This window comes from Marmota monax, unplaced genomic scaffold (genome assembly GCF_021218885.2).
Source record: "Marmota monax isolate L192 unplaced genomic scaffold, Marmota_monax_Labrador192_F-V1.1 WCK01_AAM20220418_F8-fsc00118, whole genome shotgun sequence".
Taxonomy (NCBI): Eukaryota; Metazoa; Chordata; class Mammalia; order Rodentia; family Sciuridae; genus Marmota; species Marmota monax.
Window position 1 is genome coordinate 2,053,821 of NW_026695231.1, and position 27,217 is coordinate 2,081,037.

Sequence of the window (27,217 nt, forward strand, 5' to 3'; positions counted from 1 at the left end):
TTTAATTTTTTATTCTAATTTGTTATATATGACAGCAGAATGTATTACAACTCATATTACACTTATAGAGCACAAGTTTTCATATCTCTGGTTGTATACAAAGTATATTCATATTGTTTGTGTCTTCATACATGTACTTAGGGTAACGATGTCCATCTTATTCCACTGTCTTTCCTACCCCCTTGCCCCCTCCCTTCCCCTCCCATTCCTTTGCCCTGTCTAGAGTTTGTCTAATCTTCCCATGCTCCCCCTCCCAACCCCAGACATTTTTAATTGCCTCAAATTTCCTTGATCTTTTCCCCCTTTTCGGCCTATTTGCTGATATTTAGGGCTGTTGAGTTCCTTTTAAACCTATGTTTGGGAACCTGAATTGGAAATTGCAGTTGCATTTCACAGCAAAGGCCAAAGTTCCTGGCTTCAAATCGGGTTATTATTACAGTCTTTTTATAGAAAATGGAGACCACTTTCTGATATGGGCTTTTTATCTTGGTATTCCCCAATTTCTCTTCGGGGCTAGTAAATGAAAACTTAAATAGTACTTCTTTGTACCTCTGTATTAACCAACAAAGTAGTGGTATGATCATTGCTTCTAAATTTTTTTTTGTTTTGTTTTGTTTTTTTGCTTGTGGGAGAATTTTCTGATTTCTTGCAATAACTGACTTTAGCCAGACTTGAAAATGAATTGCTGAGGGAGAGGTATAGTGTTCATTTGTAATTTTTTTATTCTTAAAACGATGATAAAGCTTGACTTGCTAGATGAATAGGGGTAGCCCTGACCAAAAGATAGTGTAAAATGTGATTTTGTAGAACTTTTCTCTTTATAGGCTTCAGAATGTGGTGACCTAAAATTTCTGTGTTCAGAAACATTGACGTCTTGCTTATTACAACTTTACCTCAGAGGATTGTTAAATCCACAAGTACACTTGGTAAATTTGCAAAATAAGGGACCTGTTTCCTTCCCAATGATTCCTATTAGGTTGAAAATGAAAAAACCGAGGGTACAAACCTGAAAAGGGAGAATCAAAGATTGATGGAAATATGTGAAAATTTGGAGAAAACTAAGCAAAAGATTTCTCATGAACTTCAAGTCAAGGAGTCACAAGTGAATTTCCAAGAAGGACAATTGAGTGCAGGCAAAAAACAAATAGAAAAACTGGAACAGGAACTTAAAAGGTAATTTATTTGAATGGGATTTATATGAATATTATTTCTATGTCATCAGATACATTTATTATTTTCTTTAATGATATAGTTGATATATTTTGAAATATATTTTTCCTCTGGTGGAGTAAGCAGTGATTCAGTTCAGTTATGACATGGCTCAATACAAATTCATCAAATGGTTGCTTATTTATTCATTTAACTTTATTAGGCTGGTCCATGCGATAGATGCTATATTGGTCACTGGGATGATACAATAATGGATAATAGCTCATTTGTTAATAATGGTCACTAATAGATGGAAGGAAGTGAAAGCATGGCTTATCCTGATGGCTCATGTTTTCTCTGGCTGGAAAAGCTATTATAGAGAATGAAGGGGAGAACTAAAACTAGGGAATTGTGAAAGGATTGAGGAGCAAAAAAGGCCCAGTTGAAGTTGCAGATTAGAAATTTGTAGCAGAACCAATATGGAGGAGTGTGTAGGGTGGGGTGAGGTGAGGTGAGGGTTTCTTATAGCATCTGGGATCTGAAGTGCTGAGAAACTGAATGGGCAGATTGATTTAAGTTTGTTTGGGGCAGGATAATGGGATTGAATACAATGGAATAATTGAGGGTAAAGCAAAACTAAGCAAAAGATTTCTCATGAGCTTTAAGTCAAGGAGTCACAGAGAGTGGTTTAATATACCATAGGTTCTAAGCTGGAGGGAGTAAGTGAAGTCCTGAAGAGGTTCCTACTGAGATTCTTCTCTGAGAGTTCCATCTTTCATTTTAAGTATTATAAAACCAGTTTGCCAGTTTAAGCAATAAAAAAGTTGTTTAGTACCACTTTCATTAAAAAAATCCCCCAATTGGAGGTGTTAATACAAATAAATTCAATGGAGTCTAATCATTACTAGCTAAGAAAGGCTATACTCTTGTTCTAATGATAGAATTTTGTCAAAATAATAAGGAGTGATGCCGCAGTCTGGCTGGGCACAAAATAACTGAGTCGCCATGAGGCACTTGTAGGTTCAAACAGGAACTCCTTTATTGCCCGAACTCCCGTGAATGCCACCCACGCGGCCCTTCCAGGAACACCACTCCAACTGGAACTCCCTCCACCAGAAAGTCACCCACCAACTCGAACTCCCCAGGAATCCCTGTGAGAACTGCGGACAGCAGGGGTTTATATACAATTGAATACACAGCTTAACTTAACCATCATTTTGATGGCTCCATGGCATCACCTCTCAACCACTCCCTCTGGCAAAATGCCAGGTGCCACCCCTATTTGGAGAAAGCCAAATGATTCCATAAAAGGTAGTGGGACCATTTCAAAGATGCCTAATGATGAAGGTAAGAACATGAAATCCACACATTATGTCCTTCAAAATAAACTCCAGATGCTCAGAGACATTAAATGTAGAAATCATCAAAGTACAGGAATAAAATAAATGAAAGTTTGCACGATATAGGAGGATTTCTGAACCTCAATGTGGAAAGCAAGGACTCGGCTGTGGCCCTCAACAGAGTGATAATAGCTTAAAGGACTTAAGTACATTGTCCCATTGACTCCACAAACATACACAGAAATTAAAAAGTAAACAACCACCACCTTATTTTTGAAGTAAACTTGAAACTTGAAGAAAATTTGCAAGCCTAGTAGAGTTCTTTTATATCCTTTATCCAGATTTCTTCTGTTGTTAATACCTTATATAACAAAGTACACTCCCAAGCAGGAAATAACACTGATTTTGTACTATTAACTATATATTTCATTAGAGTTTCACTGGTATTACTAGTCATGTCCTTTTTCTGTGCCCAGGATTCCACACTGCATTTAGTTGAGGTTTTCTTTGCCTCTTCTAAGTTGTGATGGTTCCTTATCTTTTGTGACCTTCATATTTTGAAAAATACCTGTCAGTTGTTTTGGAGAATGGCTTCAATTTGGGTTTGGCTGATTTTTTTTTTTTTTTTTTTACTGATTAGATCAGTGTTTCTGAACAGTAGCCCTCTTGATGTTTTGGACTGGATTACCTGCTTGTTGTAGGATACTGGACAGCATCCATATCTCCTAACCACTAGATGCCAGTATCATCTACTCCATTCCATTGGGATGATTAAACAAGTCTCCAGGCTTTGCTAAATGTCCTTTGGAAGAGTGAAATTTTCTCTGGTTGAGAATCACTGGATCAGATTGGGGTTATGAATTTTACTGCAGAAGTACCAATGTGCTTTTCTCCGTATAGCATATCAGATGTCTGTAACTTAAGTTTCTTCCTTTGTAAAGGTCCGGGACCGCTACTATAAAGTTGCTGTTTTTTTCCTTTGTAACTAATGAATACCTTGATATCATGAAATTAATTTTTCTGGCATAGCTATAATAATTTCAATTGTAACTGTTACCACTGTTGACTGGTGACGAGTCCTTGCTTCCCCAATGTTGAAGAATAACACCAGAGAAGCACGCCGAGGCAAGGTCAGAGTAGAAATTAGAAGTTTATTAAAGGACAGCAGAAAAGACTTCTCCCAGAGGAAGAAGGGGACCCAAGAGGTGGAATCCCTGGAAGTGCAGTTGTTTCCCCTTTTTATAATTCTTTCAGTGATGGAATGTAGGTTGGAAGGCCCGAGGGGTGGGACACAGGTGGGCCAAAGAAGTAAACTGGGCAGGAAGGACTTCATTAACATTCCTTTGGGATGGGCTATCTTCAAATCTGCTGGGGCTGTTCATTAACATTTCTTTGGGATGGACTTTGGGCCTAGGGCTTTTCTTGGGACTTCATTAACATTCCATGGCCTCCATTTTAGATCTTACTTGATATTAGACCCGATTTACCTAACTACACTGACTACCTAATTTTAAATCTGGCTTCATAACTACATATCAACAATAGTTTTGAAAGTTAAAATATTTAAAAATCACTCTCATCTTTCTGTGAAGGTGATAATTTTCCTGTATAAAAATCGTTTTTCTAATTTTTCTTCCTCTTCATGTAGAATGATGGCTATTTGTAAGTTGCATGTTAAAAAGATAAACTTCTATCTCACTTAGTTCTATGAGAACAGGAACCTTCTTTTTTTTTGCCAGTAATTTTATAAACAATTATTTATTTAAAAAATACTACAGAGGAGAGATTTAGATTAAAAAAACACACACACACACACACACACACACAGAGTCATATTCAGAAACAAAAATGTATTGGACCAAGGGAGAGAAAAGAGGACCCCTTGGCATCCAGAAGGGAGTACAGTGGAAAACCATTTTATACATCATTTATAAAAGAGCATGTCTATAAAAGAGTAGAATATACAAAGCATAAATGCAAAATATAGTGGCACATCATGTAAGAAGAGAGACCAGTACCTCCTGGACACGGGCAGTTGGGGAGTGGGAGGGTGTGTGGCTTTGTCTCAAGGCTGCTGGCAGTGTGGTGGTGAACAGGGACCTTTTCTGTCTTGTTCAGTGCTATATCCATAGCACCTGAAGTGGTATATCTTCAAATATTTGTTGAAGGAATCAAAGAAAGATAATTAGTTTTGGAAGACAGGAGTTAGGGAAGTAGGAAGCTCACCTTATTATGCTGGAATCTCTGCTTCTTTGGAAAGCACATTTTGGGAGCTGGATTTAGAAATACTGGTTTTGGTAATTTAGGTAGAAATAGAAATGCTTATATTTTTAACATCTTAATAAAAGGTTACTATTGTATGCATTTCTATATTTGATTGCAAAGTGTCATTTGGTAGCAATACCAATATACACCCAGGTTTGTGCAAGACATCTAGCAACTATAAATATTATCCATTTTAATAGTTGTCACCTGGCACCGTGGCATAAGCCTGTAATCCTAGCAGCTCAGGAGGCTGAGGCGAAAGATTGCAAGCTTAAAGCCAGCCTCACCAATTTAGCAAGGTCCTAAGCAACTCAGTGATCCCCTGGCTCTAAGCAAAAACATAAAAAAGGGCTGAAGATGTGGCTCAGTGATTAAGTGCCCCTGGGTTCAATCGCTGGTACCAAAAAAAAAAAAAAAAAAAGTTGACACTGTCGTCCTCATGGGGTTAGGACACTTTTATGGTATATTTAGTTTAAAAATATTACCAGGCATGGTAGCCTATAATCCCAGCTACTCTGGAAGCCAATGCAAGAAAATTGCAGGTTCAGGGCCAACCTGGGCAACCTGTATAAAAATAAAATAATTATTAGCTATATGGTTATACATACTATAGAGTATAGAAACTTGAATGTAGGTTTCTACATTATAAAAATTTATGAGTGCAATAACTATAGATTGCAGAAAAGATTGAATATAATTTTTAGATTCTTACAACTTTCAAATGGCAGGAATTTATTTACTCTATCAGTAACTACTGATTAGGTTTCCGGAGAGTCTTCAACAAGTTAGACTTAACCTTTTAGAATATTTGTCGAAAGTATAGGTATTGGCAATCTAAAAGGTTCAACATAGTAGAAACAATTTAATTTAGTGCTTTATTGGTAGCAGTGTCTTTTATTTTTCTACCTGGGGTGGAAGGAGGAAAAAAAATGTTACAGTAGGATATATTTTTACTTAATATTAAGATAAAGTATATATTTTTTGTTTATAAATGAAAGGATAGTGAAGAGGAAGTAAGATGTGAATTTGAGAGGGAAAAGAAACATTAGTTTTGCAAGGTTCTTCAAAATTTGTCTCTAGAATCAGCTTGTTACGCCTTTTATAGCCTATATACTTGCACTGCCAATATGGTACCCACTGGCTACATATGGCTCTTAAAATGTGCTCCTAATTGAGATGTGTTGTAAATGTATATTGCGTACTTAGTTCTGAAGATTTACTACAAAAAATGTCTCAATTTTTAAATTTCAAGTCAAACAGAGTATCTCCACAGTGGCAAGTTAACAAAACTTAAAAATTAATTTCACTTGTTTGCTGTTGCTCTTTAAATACTAGCAGAAGATTTCTATTGGGCATTGCTTTCCCAACTGTAAACTTTCATGTGCTGAGTTGTCATTATTTTTAGCTCAATTGGTGTTTCTTCCTTCCCAGATTGAATTGGAGCTGGGAGAAGTTAAGGGCACTGACTTACTTCCTTTACTACTTTCTTCACTCCTTGCTTTGAGTAATATACCCAAGGAAAGAGAGCATATCCTTAGCCATTTTAATAGGGTGTTGATTTTATCTCTTACATTAAGCAAAATTTGAGACATTAGAGACTTGCAAGAGTTGAAAATTCTTTAACATCAGAATTGAACCCTTTTTTTAACCTGGATTATTTTGTTCTGAGATGTATTTAAAATTTACTTGTAGGATAGGAATATTATTCTATTCATATATAAATTACTTAACTCATTTCTTTGTAACTATTTCTAGCCATATCTTTTCTAGGTGTATATTATTAATTTTTATATAAAAATGTCATATAATGCCTGATCTAGACATCAAGACTGATTTTGAAATGATTAAATATCATAAGTTGTATCATCCATTCTTGTGATTTGTGATTGCTTCAATGATATAATTTTTTCCCCATGTTTCCGAAGTTCTGAGTTCTTACAAGTCCCTATTCTTTCTTTGACTTAGAATATAAAATTTGTTGTAATATATCCTCAACCCTCCAACTCTTTGCTGATGTAGTGGTTATTACAGATCTTCATTAAAGTCTTTATAACATTTTAATTATTGGCGTATAGTTATATTTCTGTAACTTTTGACTCCATTCTTTTGTGGAATTACTGCATTTATAATTAGCACTTATTAAATTAATTTTTATTCAATGTCTATGGTTAGTTGTTCTTAAACAATGGGTTTCTTTGTAAGTCCTTTTTCCACTGGTAATGTATGACATTGGTATTCTGTAGCCTTTCTTCTAACTGATTTGTCACGTTTTGCATTATTTTCTAACAGGTATAAATCTGAACTTGAAAGAAGTCAACAAGCTGCGCAGTCTGCAGATGTCTCCCTGAATCTGTGCAATACACCACAAAAACTTTTTGCAACTCCACTAACACCAAGTCATTATTACAGTGGTAAAGATTATTTTTCTTGGTATTAACAGATTTTTAAATTTGAGATTTTAATTCTGTGAAAAATTAATTCAACTGTGAATTCAGTTTTTAATTTCGGTGTTTAAAAAAATTCATTGGCACGTCTGTGGAATTATGTTGAGCTATAGGGGTAAGTGCTCACCTTTACACTTTATCTTTGTGTGGTGTGTTTTAAAACAGATTGTTTCAGAACATTCCTGTGTCTCCCAAGTATGTTGATACTTGATCAATATTTTGATCTGTTGCCCTAACCAAATGTTCCTTCTACTTGGTGCTCTATGATACTCTACTTCTAGACTATCACAGTGATTATTGATCTGTGAATTCCTTCATGAAATCAATGACTGAAATAAAATAGTATTTGTTGTCTATGTTTAGGTTCCAAGTATGAAGATCTAAAAGAAAAATATAATAAAGAAGTTGAAGAACGAAAAAGATTAGAGGCAGAGGTTAAAGCCTTGCAGTCTAAAGTAAGTTAATGATGGGCCCTGTAATGTAGAATATGCATTCATAGAAATCCTTGATTATAGGATAGAACAAGATTAGAGAAGAATCTGTTTTATGTAGAGTTGATTTTTTTTTTTTTTTTTTTTTCTTATACTGGAAACAATTCCTGGCTCATTGGCACTGTTAATTCTTATTTTTAAAACTAGGTAGGAGTGAGTAAAATAGAGAGGTTAATTTGTCCTTAAATTCTAGGAGAACCATAGCCATATAATTATTTCCTTATTAAGATCTAGGGATAAGAAGTTTGTTTTGGAGAGAGCAGGACCCAAGAGTTATTCCTGATACTGGCTGGCTTTGGCACCTGGAGGCGGCTGCTTCCTATATGGTCCTCTGATGAAATGCGATTGGTACTAGGGACATGTTATTTGTGACATGTTCATTTCAGAGAAGAATGTTATCAACTCAATTTTCTCAATTTTTTAAAAAAATAAGCTGCTGAGGAGAGGTTTGCACTCCATTTTGATATGCATAAACAAACAGAAAATGGCAAAGAGGTTTATTCAGTGTCAATAAAATTAAAAAATAATGCAGGTTTCTAAAACCCCTACATGTAGTTCAGGGACTGACTTTGAAAATACCTGATGCCTGTTGAATTTTACCTTCACCAGTTCTGTTCACATGATGTCATTTTCTTAAAAAAATCTAAGTTTGCTACTTACAATACATTTCTTTGTTATGAACTATTTTTTTTTTTTTGGTACCAGGGATTGAACTCAGGGGCCCTTGACCACTAAGCCACATCCCTAGCCCTATTTTGTATTGTATTTAAAGAAAGGGTCTCACTGAGTTGCTTAGTGCCTTGCTTTTTGCTGAGGCAAGCCACTGGGATTACAGGTGTGTGCCAACACACCTGGCTCCTAGTTAGGAACTTAATGTAATAAACATAGAAACTTACTAAGGTGGCATAATTCAGCAAACAGTTTAAGGGTGAAGTAGGCCCCTTTAACTTTTGAGAATCACAATCAACCTATATCATAGAATTTTTTTTTTTTTTTTTTTTTTTGGTGTCAGGGATTAAACTCTAGGGTGCTTAACACTGAGTCATAACTCCAGCCCTGTGTTATATTTTATTAGAGACAAGGTGTCACTGAGTTGCTTAGGACCTTACTGAGTTGCTTAGGGCCTCGCTAAGTTGCTGAAGCTGGGTTTGAACTCTTGATCCTCCTGCCTTAGCCTCCTGAGTTGCTGGGATTACAGGAGTGTGCCACTGCACCTGGCTATTTCTTAGAATTTTAACAAGTATTTACCTTCTCATGCCTTTAACCCTTGTTTTGAGTTCACCAAAGGCATTGCTCCTCAAGATGAATGAAAAGTAATAAGTCTCTCATTTGTCCTAGAAATGTCATGTGCTTTGTCATCCAGTTCAGTCATTGGTACCTGTTCTGCCCCTGACATTGTTTCTCCCATAGTTACTTTATGTGGAATGTGAATCTTCATCAACACTAAACCTTTTCCTATGCCAAAAAACAAGTTCTTGGTATAAAAAGTTTAACGTAGCATCTAGAGCCAAGTCTTGATATTTGTGAGAAAGAGCAATTCAAAACTGTAGATAATTCACAAATGTGTATATTCTGTAATATAAAACATCCTAAATAGCATTTTTGGGTGAAGTGATATGGTTGAAAGGGTTCTGCAGGCTAATATTTAATTTTGATTCTGAAGTTGTAGAAAGGTGACCAATGATAGGCAAAGGAAAGCCAATTTTGGTATTTAAAATGTCAGCAAATACTCACATGTTGAATGGAGTTGATAAGCAATGCAGAAAAAAGTCCTTTTGAAATAGGTCAGGCTTAGATGATACGGCTTGTCCCTTCAATGACAAGAAGGATTGACATTTAGAATATTCTATCACTGTAAATTGGGACTTAATGGTTTCCTTGACTTGATGGTATGCAATGCAAGTGTCAACAGCTTGTAATTTTAGCTTTATATTCTACCTGAAAATATTCTACCTGAAAAGAAATAGTCTTGTGGGGCTGGGGTTGGGGCTCAGAGGTAGAGCACACGCCTAGCATGCATGAGGTACTGAATGCAATCCTCAGTACCACATTAAAAAAAAAAAAGAAATAGTCTTGAATATTGCAATTTCCAATGGTCTCTAAAGAGTTTCTGTTTTTACAGAAAGCTAGCCAGGCTGTTCCCCAAACCCTCATGAATCATCGGGACATTGCTCGACATCAGACATCATCATCTGTGTTCTCATGGCAACAGGAGAAGACCCCAAATAGACTTTCCTCTAATTCTCAGAAAACTCCAAATAGGAGAGATTTCTTTGCATCTCACATTTTTGGGGAAGAAGAGGTGACTCCAAGCAGATCAACTTTTCAAACAGGAAAAAGAGATGTTAGTAGTAGTGGCTGTGATAATTCTAGCAATTCTCATCTTTTGGATCAATGTAAAGCCCAGAATCAAGGTAACTTCTATAGCTAAATTAAGTTTAAATTAAAATTTGCTGAGATAACTTCAGAGGCATTTCCAGATATTTTTATTCCTGGTTCGTGCTTATGTGTTTTAGACACATCAGTGGTCAACATCCTTGACTGATGATGTGAAATACTGTCTTTTCAATAGTAAAAAAGACATCACAGATTTGAAATGTACTTTTATTTGTATTGAAAGCTGGTGCCCTGAGCCTTTAAAAGTAGGCTGAGAGGCTTAGATTTATCTTTCCTGAAGTGGAGCAAGTAGGTTGGTAGCAGTTTGCACTCTCCACACTTCTTATCTGGCTCCTGTTGTGGCCCATGGAAAAAGCCTATGTTCTGATCAGCTTTGGCCAGAGGCAGGGTGTGTATCAGCAGAGCAGCTTTTCCCTGCACTGCCAGGCTGTCCATATGGGAGCAAACCTGTAACCCTGGCTGCTGTGTCATGAAGCAGCTGACAGCCAAGCGTACCAGGTGGTGTTTGGGAATCTACTCTGGAGAATATGGTAATTTACAGTACTGTGATATATTGGAAATCATTCTCAGTGTTCACTGGTGAGAGCTGTCATGCTGCCAGTGCCATTGGAAACACTATTGTGTGCATGTAGGAAAAAAATGGAAAAAAAATCAGTGTTAAAATTTGGTAGTATGAGAGGTTCACGCCATCTTGATTTTTACTGAAGGTAAAGCCACCAGAGACTGTACAAGGGTGAATTTTTATTGCTTAGCATTAATTTGGGGCACAGAACAAATATTTTTTTGCCAGTGTATAATACCAAGTGGTAATTTTTATTTTTTGATACCAGGAATTGAACCCAGGTGTGCTTTACCACTGAATCACATCCCTAGCCCTTTTTTATTTTTATTTTTTAATTTTGAGACAGGGTCTTGCTAAGTTGCTTGAGGCCTTGATAAGTTGCTGAGGCTGGTTTTAAACTTGACTATCCTCCTACCTTAGCTTCCCTCATCACTGGGATCACAGGCATGTGTCATCACGCCCAGCTAAGTGATAATTTTAGATTTTAGGTGTTTGTTGTACAAGTTGTACTTTTTTTTTTTTGCAGCTCTGTAAGATGCTGTTTGTATTTTAGAGAAGCATTTTCTCCCCATATTTCTCTGTGAAAACATAAGAAAACCTATTTCTCTGCTTTCTATAGAATATTTAAATACAAATGAGTTGGGTGTGGTGGTACACATCTGTAATCCCAGCTACTGGGGAGGTTGAGGCAGGAGGATCTCAAGTTCAATGCCAGTCTAGGAAATATGGTGAGACCATGCCTCAAGTAAATAAGAAGGGCTGGGGATGTATGTAGCTCACTGGTAGTGTACCATTGGGTCTAATCACAAACACTACAAAAAGAAAAGAAAAGGAGAAAAAAAAAAGACAATAGACATTAACCACTGAAATTAAATACAGTTAGTTTCTGTGTGTAATAAAAATTATTTATATTTATCTCACCAAAGATGTTAGAGTAAATTAAAATACATAATAAATTCTGAACATTTTGTAAAAATATAGATGAATTGGAGTTTGTTTTCATTTGTGGTTTAAGAGCTAAGAAGCAAGGTTAATGAATTGGAACTACGTCTACAAGGACAAGAAAAAGAAATGAAAGGCCAAGTGAATAAATTTCTAGAGGTGCAACTCCAACTGGAGAAAACAAAAATGGAATTAACTGAAAAGGAGAAAGTTTTGAATAGAAATAAGGATGAACTGGTGAGAACAACAGCACAGTATGACCAGGCAGCAACCAAGGTACTTGACTTTCCATGAATTACTAAAAAGTTGCCATCTTTTCACACAGTTCTTTGGAAAGAGTGTTTTATACTTAAGTTTATAACATAAATGCTTGTAATGATTTTTGTTAGCGTGTTCTAGGCAGTGTTGATGGAGTTAAACTAGAATTACAGGTCTAGAATCAATCATGGCTGAACTTTTTCCAGTTGAGTAACTTTGGGCAAGTCACTGGTTTCTTTTATAAAGTCTCTGGGGGTGGTGAAAAATGCACCTGGCATAGTGTATGGCACGTAGCATAGGCACTTAAGCAAATAGAGGTTTTAAACAGTTTTGGAAGATGTGCTGGAATTTAATTGATCTATTCGTGGGATCCAGTAAATATACTCTTTGCCATAGAATCTTTTTTTTTTTTTTAATAGTTTTTAGTTGTAGATGAACACAATAACTATATTTTGTTTATTTATTTATTTTAATTTGTTATATGTGACAGTACATTACAATTTGTATTACACATAGAGAGCACAATTTTTCATATCTCTGGTTGTACACAAAGTAGTGTCACACTTGTTTATTTTTTATATGGTGCTGAGGATCAAACCCAGCGCCTCACATGTGCGAGGCAAGTGCTCTGCCACTGAGCCACAACCCCAGTCCCTTGCCATTGAATCTTAAGACTAGCCTTCCTATTTCTTTGATAATTTATTTTTGCTTTGGCCTGGATCTACTTTACCAGTTGTCTCCTTTTTCTATTACTCATTTGTTCATTCACTCATTTATTTATTGAGTGCCTACAATATATTAGGCACTGTTCTAGACCTGGGGATACAGTGGTAATAGACAAATATCCTTGCCTTATGGAGCTTCATCGTAACGGAGGGAGGCAGAAAATAACAAAAACAAATAAGTAAACAGATAATATAGTATGTGGTAACAAGTATTATGGAGGAAAATGAATTACATCCTAAGACTAACAATAATGATTTGAAGTCTCCTGAACCTAATCTTCCTCTGGGCCCATTGTTTGCTTTTATCTTCCTGTCTGCTTGGAGTAGCCTGCTGTCTTGGACTAACTTTTTTTTTGGGTACCTGGCATTGAACTCAGGTTTCTCAGCCACTGAGCTACATTCCCAGCCTTATTTTGTATTTTATTTAGAGACAGGGTCTCACTGAGTTGCTTAGGGCCTTGCTGTTGCTGAGGCTGTCTTTGAACTCAGGATTTTACTATCTCAGCCTCCCAGACTGCTGGGATTACAGGCATGCACCACAGCACCCAGCCTGGTCTAACTCTGGATTTTTAATGTGTTTCTTATTCTTGTGAGCTCCTTTCCTCGTAAGATATTTTCTCTGGCATCCCCTTTTTGCTTTCTTTGGATAGGTCTGTCTATCCTTCCTTCCTTTCTTCCTTTAATTAAATAATAATAATTATTTTTTTTGTTTTGAGATAATTATAGATTGTTGCAGTTGAATAAAATAATAAATTGTTAAGGTAGCAGATTACACTGAATTCTACATATTTGAATGAGTCTTACATTTTGGGAATAAACCCCACTTGGTTTTATTTATAGTTGGTTTTGTTATATAATTCTTTATATATTTCTGAATTTTATTTGCTAAAAACTAGTTAAGATTTTTGTGCATACTTTCATGAGGGATATTGGTTTGTTCTTTTTTTTCTACCATCTTGGTCTGACATTTGTATCAAGGTAATTCTAGTTTTATAAAATGAATAAGAAAGTCTTCCCTCTTCTTCAATTACTGAAAGATTGAATACAATTGGTATATTTTCTTCTTTATGCATTTGAGAGAATTCTCTAGTGAATTTATTTGGGCCTGGAGATTTCTTCTGGGGAGTTTTAGAATGATAAATTCCATTTCTTTAGCAATTACCAAACTATTAAAGTTACCTATTTCATACTGGGAGAATTGGAATAGTTTGTGTATTTCTCTAAGTTGTCAAATTTATGTATTCTTGTCTTTTGACTTTTGATATGCCTACATTGTTAATTTGAAGTGAGTTTCATGTAGAATGTATATAGTTGAGTGATATTTTTTAATGCACTCTTCACTATGGCCCCCCCACCCCACATTTTTTATTGGTCCATTATAGTTATTCATACTGATGGGATTTGTTGTTACATGTTCCTACATACACGTGATACACAATATAACAATATAAGTTGACCAGTATCATTCCTCAGTACTCCTCCTGCTCCCCATCCCTTGGTCCCTTTCCTCTTCGCATCTCTTTGATTTTCATGAGATCTACCCTAACCTTTGTTTTTCTCTTCCTCTCTAGCTTCCACATACGACAGAAAACATAAGACCCTTAACTTTCTGAGTTAACTTCTATAATGATTTTACTGGATGTTTTATTATATACACATAATTTATCACATTCTGTTGATGACTTTGTTTTACCAGTTCTAATAAATTATAAAACATTTATCTTCCTTTTCATGCTTTTATATCCTTCCCCATTTATAAAATAATCTTAGTTTCTATGGGTATATTTGGTACTATATTGACTTGTAATTTTGGTATCAATTGTTGAACTTATTTTAAAAAGCTCAAGAACACAAGGAGGCCTGGGTTTGTAGCTCAGTGGTAGAGCACTTGCCTAGCATGTGTTTGGCACTGGGTTCGATTATCAGTATCACATATAAATAAGTAAAATAAAGGTCCTTTGACAACTAAAAAAAAAAAAAAAAAAAAAATATATATATATATATATATATAAAGAACAGAAGGAGTTGGTTACATATGTTTATATTGTTGCTTAACTTGTTCTTTCTTTCTAGATGCCTCCCAGGGATCCTTCTTTCATCCTTTCTTCTCAGTTTAGAGAACTTCCTGTACTCATTCTTTTAAAGTAGGTCTGTTGGCCACACATTCTTTCAATTTTCCTTCACTTGAGGATATATTGTTTTCATCTTCATTCCTAAAGGGTATTTCTGCTGCATTGAGATTTTGGGTTGTCAGTGGTAGGGTGTTTTTTTCTGGGGTCCCGAGCTCCCTCATCAGTCTGCCACTGTCTCTCCACTCTTTCTTATGTCCATCTTACTGTCCAGAGTTTTTATTTGTTCTTATTGGGATTAATAGGGAAAAGTGTGTTTATTCCATCTTTCTGGAAGTAGAAGCTGTTTTTCCACATTCTCCTCATGCAGTACTTTATGCAGGGACGTCTTGAGGAGCATTGACTAGATGTGTGAAGGAGCAGTGGAGCCTTAGTGGGACGTGGCCTCTCTGGATCTGTGCATTTATTCTGTTGACACAGAGTGTGTAATAGGAATTTGGTCTTTCAAGATAGAAGGAGTTGGATTTGAGCTCTGGCCCTGCTACATTCTAATTGTGTTGCTTTTGGAACTGTTTAATTAACTTCTGAACAGTCAACTAATCAATAAAGTGGTGTTAATGATGATAGCTGGGCCGAAGGTCAGTGTAAAGATTGAGATAATTTTTGTAAAGGCTTTAGTACCTGGTACACGGTGAACATGTAATGACATTAGTTGTTATTATTATCAGAGCTTAATTGTTGAGTTCTTATTCAATTAAGATAATTGAATTCCTGCTTGGCCAGGACTTCTTGTATGTAAGAATTACCATTATTCTTTTACATTTTATCTTGTTAGTTTTGTTGAGATAAAAAAATCACCAAATCCTTGCTCTAACATATCTGATGAAATTTTTTTCTTAACAGATCTTGAGTTAAATTTGTTTTGAGTAGACCAGTGCTGAGAACATAAATCTAGCTTTCTTTCTATTAGTGTTCCTTCCAGGTTCCAAACACTCATTTGTTTAATGCTTTCTGGATTCCTTTTTTCTCCCAACTAGCTACAAATTCACCTTAACTGAAAATCCAGTTTGCGAAATGTTTTGCTGAAGTTGTTTTTCTGGCCTAGACATTACAACTACTTATTAAATAGAGCTAATGTAATACTGTTTTCTTTCTTTTTTTTTTTTTTGGGTACTGGGGATTGAACTCAGGGGCACTCGATCACCTAGCCATATCCCCAGCCCGATTTTGGATTTTATTTAGAGACAGGGTCTCAATGAGTTGCTTAGTGCCTCACCATAGCTGAGGCTGACTTTGAACTCTCAATCCTCCTGTTTCAGCCTCATGAGCCGCTAGGATTACAGGTATGTGTCACCATGCCTGGATTCTAATACTGTATTCTTAAGTGAATGTTAGCTATTTTATAATATGTTTTTTCCCCCAAGTATTTGTAGACTTTGTGGGGTACAAGGCTTAAATTCATGAGAAAAGAGTGTTGGGGGGTGGTGGCTGCAGACTTGGAATTCAGTACTCATATAAATATATTTTTAAATTTATTTATTCTAATTTGTTATACATGACAGCAGAATGCATTTCAATTTATAGTATACATATAGAGCACAAATTTTCATGTCTCTGGTTGTGCAAAAAAGTAGAGTCATGCCATTTGTGTCTTCGTACATGTACTTAGGGTAATGAGGTCCGTCTCATTCTACCATCTATCCTACCCTCATACCCCCTCTCTATCCCTCCTCTCCTTTGCCCTATCTAAAGTTCCTCCATTCCTCCCATGCTCCCCTCCCACCTCCATTATAGACCAGCATCCACATATCAGATAAAACATTTGGTTTTTGTTTTTTTAGGATTGGCTTACTTCACTTAGGATGACATTCTCCAATTCCATCCATTTACCTGCAAATGCCATGATTTTATTCTCTTTTAATGCTGAGTAATATCCCATTGTGTATACATACCACAGTTTCTTTATTCATTTATCTATTGAAGGGCATCTAGGTTGGTTCCACAATTTAGCTATTGTGAATTGTGCTGCTATAAACATTGATGTGGCTGTGTCACTGTGTGCCTTTTCCCCCACATCCTCGTCAACACTTATTGTTGTTTGTATTCTGGAGTGAGAAATCTTAGAGTGGTTTTTATTTGCATTTCTCTAATTGCTAGAGATGTTGAACATTTTTTCATATATTTGTTGATTGATTGTATATCATCTTCTGAAAGGTGTTTGTTCAGTTCCTTGGCCCAATTATTGAACGGGTTATTTGGTTTTTTTTTGGTGTTAAGATTTTTGAGTTCTTTATATATCCTATAGATTAGTGCTCTATCTGATGTGCTTGTGGTAAAAATTTGTTCCAAATATAGGTTCTCTCCTCACCTCACTGATTGTTACTTTTGCTGAGAAGAAGCTTTTTAGTTTGAATCCATTCCATTTATTGATTCTTGGGAGTTTTAAAAAATATATACAGAAATCTTAAAGAAGTGTACAGGGTCACATGCTACATACTTTCAAAGGACTTGAGCTCTGGACACTTATTTTAGAACACCATGGAGCATTTATGACACCTACTGATTAACTATTTTTACATGGATTGTGCATTATTGATACTAAAATACCATTTAGAAAGGTTTATATAAAATATAAATACCTTGTAAAGGGTCTTTTTAAACCTGCAATGTCTTAATAGGAAAGGATTGTTGATTCTGAGATGGGAGTAGTGGAATCTGTTGCAGTTTGAGGGAATGCCAGTAGAGGGCACCAAGGGTTCATTAGTAGTACATGTAGGTTTTGTATATTTTTTTTTTTTTTTTTTTCTTTTTTCCCTGAGAATTGTCAATCATCCAAATTTTAGGCCATCATCTGGGCAGTGATTTGTGTCTGAGTTATTTACTGTTATATCTTCAGTGCCTACAACAGTTCATAACCTAAAGTTCATAACCCAAGTATTGTTGTAATCTCTGTAATACTCTTTCTTGGGCATTTAAAAACTCAAGGATGATATAAAAATAATGACAAAAGTGTCATAATGTTCAATGTAGTGGACTGGTTTGAACCACTGGCTCAAAATTTTGCTGTTTAAATTTGATATTTTTAAAGTTCTGATATTTCCAAAATCATTTAGTCATTATTGACCAACTCTACACTTTTTATCTCTGGTTACTTAATAATTGGTGTCTGACTGGTCTTCCAGCAAAGTGTTATATAGTGTTTTCTTTTTCTCTGAATTCCCAGTTAAATTTCTAATATTTCTAATAGCTATAAATTAGACTATGAAGAGTCTTAGAGAAAAAAATCATAGAGAGATTTGCCAATTTGGGACACATTTCTTTTGGAGTGAAGAGTTCCTTTCCACCAAGACAAAGTTTTCTTATTATCCCCTGGGTCCTTATAGTGGTTTTAGGGGAAAGTTTAAGGATTTGAGTACAAGGGGATGATACAGAGGAATGGATTTCACCACTTAAAGAATTACGACTCTTTTGTTCCAACCTGTTTTTAGGAGAGCATTCTAAATTTTCATGTAGTTCACATTTTCGAATTTACTTTATGGATAACTAGGTATTAGGAAGGCAGTAGAATGTTCTTTGTGTTGCTTATAGCAGTTTGATTAAAAACAAGTTGTGGGGCTGGGGTTATGGCTCAGAGGTAGAGTGCTTACCTAGCATGTATGAGGCACTAGTTTCGACTTTCATCACCAGATAAAGTAAAATAAAGACATTGTGTCCGCCTATAACATTGTGTCCACCTATAACTAAAAAAAAAAAAAAAAAGGAATTAAACAAACAAACAAAAAACCTAGTTGTGATATTCTTGAGCCCTGTGAACCCTCAGAAATGTAAAGTGGCATAGTGGGAGCCACATTGTGGAAAGAAGGATTTTAATATTTAAAATTTCCTGCAAGATCCATTATGCTTGAAAGAGACTATCAGAGAAAGGTAATGGGCACCCTTTAATTACTGGGTCAACACCATTACCTTTTAACCTCTCCTTCCCAGCAGCAGTATGTTAGATGAATCATTAGACATCCTGTCTCAGTTTTCATAGCATGGACTATGAAGTTATTTATTTAAATGGGTTAATTCTTACATACTTGCTAATATTTCCAAATATAGATTTTATATGTGCTGAGATATAGTGGTTTTTGTATTTGGCTGATAGGTTCAAACCCAACTTTTTATGAAATAAAAAGATCAAAACAATGGTAAACTTAAAACAGATTTTGGGGCTAAGATTTTTTTCTAAAAAACAAAATATTTGCTTCTTTCCTTGAATAACTTTTCTTTGGTGTCAAACATTTTTATCTGTTAGTGTACTGCATTGGAACAAAAGTTGAAAAAATTGACTGAAGATTTGAGTTGTCAGCGACAAAATGCAGAAAGTGCCAGGTGTTCTCTGGAACAGAAAATCAAGGAGAAAGAAAAGGAGCTTCAAGAGGTAAGGCAAATGGGTTCACAAAGAGTGTGTCTGAAAGGCTCTTGTGGAGTCTGTGTTCTTGAGAAGTTTGATTACTTGGAAAGAGAAGCAGTTTGTCATAATTTGGGAAATCATTAGAGGGAAATGCTTTGTGGACAACAGGTCACTTATTTCTCTCATGTTTCTGGTTTTGATTGGAGAGAGAGGATTAGTAGTCCAGAGTTTTCTTTTTTATTCATGTTTTCCGAGGTGCTTGAGATACTGACTAGGAACAAGTTCTGTTGCTTCTTTCAAACACTTTATTTGCAGTGAAGAGAATTACATAAGATTCTCCAGTCTGTTAAGCCTGTGGGATGGCAAATGAACTAGGAAGGTAGTTAATGCACAGGGAGAGAAGTCGGAGGAGTTAGGGCAGAAGGTGGGCTGATAGGTATTGCTGCCAGTTTGGTCCTTTCAGGCGATTTAGCTTGAGAATCTAGTCTTTTAGTAAGAGTGACTGGGAATGTTAGCTGGTATCCTATGGTTATCAGAGTTAATTGTGTCCTTTATTTTCTATCTTTTAAAATTTAAGAACATTATAAGTGGTATAACTTTGGTTTTTGATTATTTAACCCGTCTTGAGTGTTTGATTGCTTGTCTGAGTTGTGATCTTTGCAGTTCAGCTCTTCTCACCTGCCTGATTCACCCAAATAGAGATGGTTAATTTAAAATGAGGGATGAGGTGGGAGTCTGCTGGGCTGGTTACCACATGGTCAACTTTTAGACTCCTTTGCCTTCCTTTCAGAGACCTGGATCTGATTGTGGGGTCCACTGCTTAGGCTGATTGAACTTGTCAGTCAGTGGATCGTTGGTTTGGCTCCCTGTTGTCTTGTGCTCTTTCTATGTAGCATTAACTGACGGGATGTTTGTGCCTCATCTTGGAATCTTCCTTGTCAATCATTGTCAGTTTGATGCATGTATCCTTTGCTTTTCAGGAACTTTCCCGTCAGCATCGTTCTTTCCAAACCCTGGACCAAGAGTGCACTCAGATGAAAGCCAGGCTTACCCAAGAGTTACAGCAAGCCAAGAATACTCTTAATATCCTACAGGCTGAACTGGATAAAGTAGGACACGAACTTATTTCTCTCTCCCTCTTTTCCTTATGCATGTTACTTCTCAGCCACAGTTGACATAAGATGTTTTTATTTTGGGGAGAAGGGGTAACTGGGGATTGAACCCAGGGCACTCAACAACTGAGCCATTTCCCCATCCCTATTTTGTATTTTATTTAGAGACAGAGTCTCACTGAGTTGCTTAGCAACTTGATTTTGCTGAGGCTGACTTTGAACTTGTGATCCTCCTGCCTCAGCCTCCTGAGCCACTGAGATTACAGGTGTGCACCATTGTGTCTGGCAACATAAAATATTTTTAAAATCAGTATCTGAAAACATAAAAGTTGTACATATGAATGGGGTACTATGCATGTTTGATACATGTGTACATTGCATATTGTTTAAATCAAGGTAGACATCCTTATCTCATTTATCATTTCTATATGGTGAAAACTTGCAAAATCCTTTTAATTTTTTGAAATATATAGTGCATTATTGTCATCATAGTCACCCTACTGTGCAATAGCACATCAGTACTTCTTTGATCTTCTGTCACTTATCACGCACTGATCAACCTCTCCCCGTTCTCCTTTCCCTTCCTCTGCTCTTCCCAGCCTCTGGTAACCACAGCTTTACTCTCAATTTGTGAGAGCAACTGTGTCATATTCCATGTGTGAGTGAAGATTCTTTTAAAGCAAAAATGTTCTATCTTCACTTTTTTTACTCATCAAAGTGGAGAGTGAACAGATCCTTTCTGATGTCCATTTTCTCATCCAGAGAAAGCAGGATGTAGAATTAGGATTTCAGATCTGAAGGTCAGTAGAGGTTTCTGAGATTCTGCTTGTTCTGGATCATGTGAACAGATGGGAACTGTCCCAAGTAATTTATGCTCTCTGATAGCTAATGCACCGGAGAGTAAAACCAATTGTCTTATTTGAAACTCACTCCAAATGTGAGCTCACCTAGGTTTATAACTTTATGTCCCTGGTTTGGAGGTCTCCTCTGAACTTTAGATTTGTAGTATGTGCTTGATGTTCCACCTGGCAGTTGACAGGCATCTCGTGATTAATGTGTTCATAACAGTTTTTTTTTTAAACTTGCTTCTTCCTTAGTCTTCCCCATCCTAATAAAGAGCCATTCCTTTCTCCACATTGCTCAGGCATATTAGAAATTGAAATCCATGTCATCTTCAATTCTTTTTCTTTCACACCTGAACCATTTCTGTTAAAACTGCTGACTTGATTCTTATTTGTGTGTGCTCTCTCTCTCTCTCTCTCTCTCTCTCTCTCTCTCTCTCTCTCTCACACACACACACACACACACACACACACACAGACTTGTGCATATCTGTGTATGTGGATTTATGTGTATATTTGTACGTGAATAATATAATAGTATATTTAAACTTTTGGTGTAAAAGATACAAAAGCTGCATAGAATGAATGTGAAACTCAATAAATTATTATATGAAATGATCTCTTATAAAGGTTACCTATGTCAGAAGCTAGAATCTTGTGAGCCACCCTACAAAACTTACATGTGTCTCTATCTCCCTTTTAAGCATAAACCTGACTTTTTATGTCTATCTTTATACTGTATATTGAATATGACTACTTTCTGTCCCATCTGGTGCTGTAGCCTGGCCTAGGTCATCATCCATCTCTGCAGATTCCATATCTGTGGACTTAAATATCAAAAATATAAAATATTTTTTTTTTTGTGGCACTGGTGTTTGAACCCAGTACACTTTACCACTGAGTTATATCCCTAACCCTTTTTACTTTTAATTTCAAAAAAATTTGGAAACAGGTGCTCCCTAAGTTGTTGAGATTGGCCTTGAACTTGTGATCCTTCTTCTTCAAGCTGCCCAAGTAGCTGAGATTATAGATATGTGTCACCATGCCCGGCTCAAAAATATTCTTAGAAAACAAAATTCCAGAACATTTCAAACAGTAAAACATGAATTTGCTGTGCATCAAGTGCTATCCTGAATCCACACGAATGAGGTGGTGTGTAGATGCGTCCTGCTGTAGCCTCTACCACATCACAAGTCCTGTTTCTGCAGCACTCATTATTTGAGGGTTGCTTGCCTTGCATATGTTTCACATACTATATAGTTAATCCTGTGATGTACTGAACCATACGTACTTTTATCCTTGTTATTCCTTGAATAATATAGTTTAACACCTATTTACGTACCATTTAGTTTGTATTTGGCACTATAAGCAATTGAAAGATGATTTAAAGTGTATGGGAGTATGTGCATAGGCAAATACTACCATGTTCTAATGTGAGGGATTCACAGCTTCTGAGATTTAGGTACCCTTGCTAACAACAAAGGTCAATGAGTGTATGGTATTCCAGTCCTTTTCTTATCTTTACTTTTTTCCTGTTTTCTCTGAGTTCTCCAAACTTTACCTCTTTTTTCTATATATTGCCCACCAAATGATGTCAGAGGCTCTCATAACGGTGTTTTAATTTAGCATTTAGTTGTGACATATATTTGGTTTCCACCAGAATAGTTAGCGTCAATTCTTAGGTTCCTTGAAGTTTTTTTTTTTTAATGAGAATAATGGATGTTTTTTAATTATAAAAATTACATATTATAATGGTAAAGTAGACAAATAGTATTCTTCCAGAATTTTTCTACGTATATATGGGTACAATTCTGCTTTTTTTTTTTTTTTTTTTTTAGTTATAGGTAGACACAATATCTTTATTTTTATGTGGGGCTGGATTGAACTCAGTGCCTCACGTATGCGAGGTGAGCACTCTCTCTCTCTGCCACAATCCCAGCCTCCAATTCTACTTCTTGAAAATACAAATAAAGGCATAGGGCATGATTTGTGCTCCATCTTATTTTTTCAATTAATATGTCTTGGTCATATTTCATATCAGGACTGTGGATCTATCTGAATTGTAACATTGGTTATATGGAACTTGAGCAAATAGCTGTATCATTACTTACTTTGCCAAGTGATTTTTTTTAAACTTTATTCTAATTAGTTGTCCATGACAGTAGAATGCATTTTGATGCATCATACATTTTTCTGGTTTTACATGATGTAGAAATCACACTGGCAGTGTAATCATATGTACTCCCTTCTGCCTAATGCAAAGTACCTTGAACTTATTTTATTTATTGTGGGGGTACTTGGGATTGAACTCACTGAACCACATCCCCATCCATATTTTGTATTTTGTTTAGAGACAGACAGCTCTTACTGAGTTGTTTAGTGACTTGCTTTTGCTGAGGCTGGCTTTGAACTCACCATTCTCCTGCCTCCACCTCCAGGGCTGCGGGAATACAGGTGTGAGCCACTGCTCCTGGCTTGAACTTTTTTTTATTTAAGAATGAAATTGTGGTATAAAGGTGTATTAAGAATTGTAATGCAAATAATAATAATAATAATAATAATAATAATAATAATAATAGAGCTCATGTTAAAAAAAAAAGAGCTAGGGAGGAAAATTACCTCTAGATAGGGAATAGGGGTGGGAGGGAAAGGAAGGGAGATGGGGAATAGCTAGGACGGTATAAGGAGACGGTCATCATTATACAAAATACATGTATGAAGATGTGAATTTGGTCTCAACATACCTTATATACAAACAGAGATGATTAATGGTGGTATAAAGGTGTATTAAGAATTGTATGCAAAAAAAAAAAAATTCATGCATAATTTGGCATGAACATACTTTATATACAGAGTTACGAAAAATTGTGCTGTGAATGGATAATTATGAATGTAATGCACTCCACTATTGTCATGTATGTAAGAAATAAAAAAAAGAATGAATGATTATTTACAAATAAAAAACATAAAAATAATGCTTTTTCTTTTTCCTCCCCATTGTAGGTCACATCTGTAAAGCAACAATTAGAAAAGAATTTGGAAGAGTTTAAGCAGAGGGTCAGCAAAATGGAGCAGGCTATCCAGGCGAGTCAGATCAAGGAGGATGAGCTGAGGAGAAGCAGTGAGGTAAGTAGGGGCAGAGCTGAGTATTTCTCAACTGCTGTGCAGGATGAGGTACGAGGATTAGAAGAATTTCTGTTCATCTGTCAGTAGTTTATCATAAGTGTATATATTTTTCCTTATTTGCCAGAAGTAAGTATTACAACTGTTCTATTATATAACTATGACATAGAATATGTGTTTTTTACTTTGCATTACTTGCATGCATCTAGCATTTATAAGAAAATATGATTTGTATTGAGAACATAGACTCAGTTGTTTTTTAGAATCATTCCACCTGGGAGGTAGAAGAAAGAAAAGAAAGGAGTGGATTTTCTGAATGGAAAGAAACAGTACTGTTGTCGTAAGCTATTGATTAAATCCCTTCACTAAGGGTTGGCTTTTGAGTTAGGTAATATTAAAAACCTGTAGAAAGTCATATATTTAAATAAAGAAGAAAAGTAATGACAGTGTATAGATTTAAAATTCTTATAAAAAATCGAGAAGCTGGAGGTGTAGTGCAGTGGCTGAGCACTTGCCTAACATATGTGAGGCCTTGGGTTTGATACACAGTACCACCACCAAAAAAAAAAAAAAAAAAAATCATTATCAATTGTATTTTATTACTCTGTCTTCAAAACTAAACACCAATCTTGGTGTTCAGCATGTGCAAACACTGGTAAACATTGTTTTTGGAGATTCCTGTTTATCCTACAGAATGGTGGATAAGGGTCTCTAGGTGGTGGTGTGGATGCCAGGAGTACCCCAGTGTTTCTACTGATAAGATTTTGTTCATGCATACATGGTTTCTTTCTGAATTTATTTAGTGTCCTAGACTTTATTTAAAGGGCTTTAAACAGGCAATAGACTGAAACAATTTGAATAGAATCAGTATTGTAACTTCAGAAGGAGGAGCAGCAAAATAGAATCAGTATTGTAACTTCAGTGGAGGTTTCTTTCCCCTGGGACATAATAGGAAAGAATATTTTCCTGCTTATTTAAATGTTCTGTGATCAGTATTTAGATTATAAAGATTAAAGAAAAAAATTCTCTATAAAGCATAGTTCCTTATACAGGTGATGAAAATCTAAGTGTACTTTCCTCCAGGGCTTTGCAGAGTGTGTCACAGTTGTGAAATCAGAACATCTGTCATGGTGAAGAAGTGGTTATTTCAGCAGGTAGCTATGAAGGGGGAGCACTGCTGGAAAGGTGGGCCTCCCTCCTGCAACCCGAGAAGAAGGAACTTCACATCCAGTGATGGTTTTTCAAATGGAAGTGTTTGTTGCAACAAAACAAATGTTTGCCTTTTGGCCAGTGGGGAGCAACCAACAGATGCTTCTGCTAACATTTCCACAGGCAGACTGGCATCGACTCTTCCCTCTGTGAGCTTCTCTTTCAGCCAGAAACTCTTCTGCGACTCCTCTGGCTTCCCGGAGGAAACATTTTGTAAAAGCAATCTTCTGGTCAAGAGAGTCCAAACACTTTTCAAGTGGCATGCGAGGCTGAGTCATAGTACTGGGCTGGATGTCGTCATGCAGGTGTTTCTGAAGACTTGTGCATCTTTGCAGGGTCTGGCTGTCATTTGTAGAGCTGTCTCCAATGAACTCCCCCTATCCTCAGTTACATGCATATCATGTTTCACTAATATTTCACTGATTTCTGTCACATAAGGGTAGTCAGTCATGTGTGGAAAGTACCTAGCACAGGACCTGGGAATGAATTTAGTGTTTTTCTTAATTGATGTATATGATCACATGTGTCTTTCAAAAATAATATCATGAATTGACAGGGGTCAGCTGGCACTTGTCCTTTGAATTGGGATTGGGATCAGATAAGTGACTTATCAGTAAGAGTGATGGTATGATGCTGGTTGCAGTAGTGCACACCTATAGTCCAAGTGACTAGCAAGGCTGATGCAGGAGGATTGCATGTTGGAGGCCAGTCTGGGCAATTTATCGAGCCCCTGTCTCAAAAAAGACTGGGGATATAGTTCAGTTGTAGAGCATCCATAGGCTTAATCCTCGGTACTGCAAAAAAGAAAAAAAGAGAAGTGGTGGTAGGACTGGGGGTATAAATGGTGGTGTCTTTGGAGGGAGCGAGGTCTGAATTTGCATTGCTTTTCTGCCACTTACCTTCTCTGTAACCTTGAGTTGGTGACTTAGCTTTTCTGAGGGACAAATAATACCTTTCACTTTTCAAGGCTATATTCATGATTAAATTAAATATTGTACATAAAATCCTTGGCTCCATGCCCAGCACAAAAATGCTCAGTAAATTATTGTAACCCACCTGCTCATTGCTTTGGCCTTCACATCTATTAGGGCCATTTTGATGTTAACACTGTTTGCTGTCACCTATAGGCACAGAAGGTCATGACCAGGGGACAGTGCATTTGAGATTTTTCATATTTAAAAATTTGCCTGTTCTATTATACTACCACTCTGGGTGTCTTTCCATATCTAATTATAAGTAAGTACAAACAAGTTTAGCAAACGCTTATAGGTTTTGGATGCTGAAACAATGTGACAGTTGTACTGAAATTTTCCTTGTTCGTGTTTAGTAAACTAATATGCTGCTCACAATGAGAAATTATCAGTGCTGGAAACGTGATTTAATGGCCCAACCAAGGGTAAAGTTAACATTTAGTATCAAAGTGAGTGGAGCGTTTAGATGGACTGCTTATCTGGAACCCAGTGCCAGCCCCCATTGCATTGGGGTTTGGCAATAAAATCCCATCATTTGACAGGCAAGATGAGGGAACACTTGCTTGGGGACCTTTCCAAACATAGGGATCTGTATTATACTAGATACTCTAAGGAGCTCAGTCTGGCAGGCAAGAATGATGAGGTGGAAGGGGAAAAGCGCATCTTCTGCTTTCATTTCATAGTCACATAGAGACTTCACCCTGGCAGGGGACATATTAAGCTATATTCAGGGATGGGATCATGAAACACCGCACACTAGCTGAAATTTGTTTTGTCTGGCCCTAGGAAGTGATGCTTCCCTTGCTGCTCCTAAACCAAAGTTGATCTGGGTGGAATTGCTTGCTAAGCTCTAATGCTGGCTCCTGCTTATAGGGATTTTTGTCGTGTTTTTCCTGAGTAGTGCCCAATTTTGCAATCATGT

The 27,217-nt window shown here is 36.4% G+C and overlaps 1 protein-coding gene across 3 annotated transcripts in view; it reads left to right on the forward strand.

Moving 5' to 3' along the window:
- Cenpf (centromere protein F) overlaps positions 1-27,217 on the forward strand; it is a 51,838-nt gene that overhangs the window by 2,301 nt on the left and 22,320 nt on the right. For all 3 annotated transcript variants that reach the window (XM_046438463.2, XM_046438464.2, XM_058577046.1), the window contains exons 3-10: positions 977-1,173; positions 7,044-7,165; positions 7,562-7,653; positions 9,812-10,103; positions 11,664-11,866; positions 18,940-19,065; positions 20,019-20,147; positions 23,996-24,118. In XM_046438463.2, the coding sequence (XP_046294419.1) occupies positions 977-1,173; positions 7,044-7,165; positions 7,562-7,653; positions 9,812-10,103; positions 11,664-11,866; positions 18,940-19,065; positions 20,019-20,147; positions 23,996-24,118 (1,284 nt within the window). The remainder of the gene's footprint in view (positions 1-976; positions 1,174-7,043; positions 7,166-7,561; positions 7,654-9,811; positions 10,104-11,663; positions 11,867-18,939; positions 19,066-20,018; positions 20,148-23,995; positions 24,119-27,217) is intronic.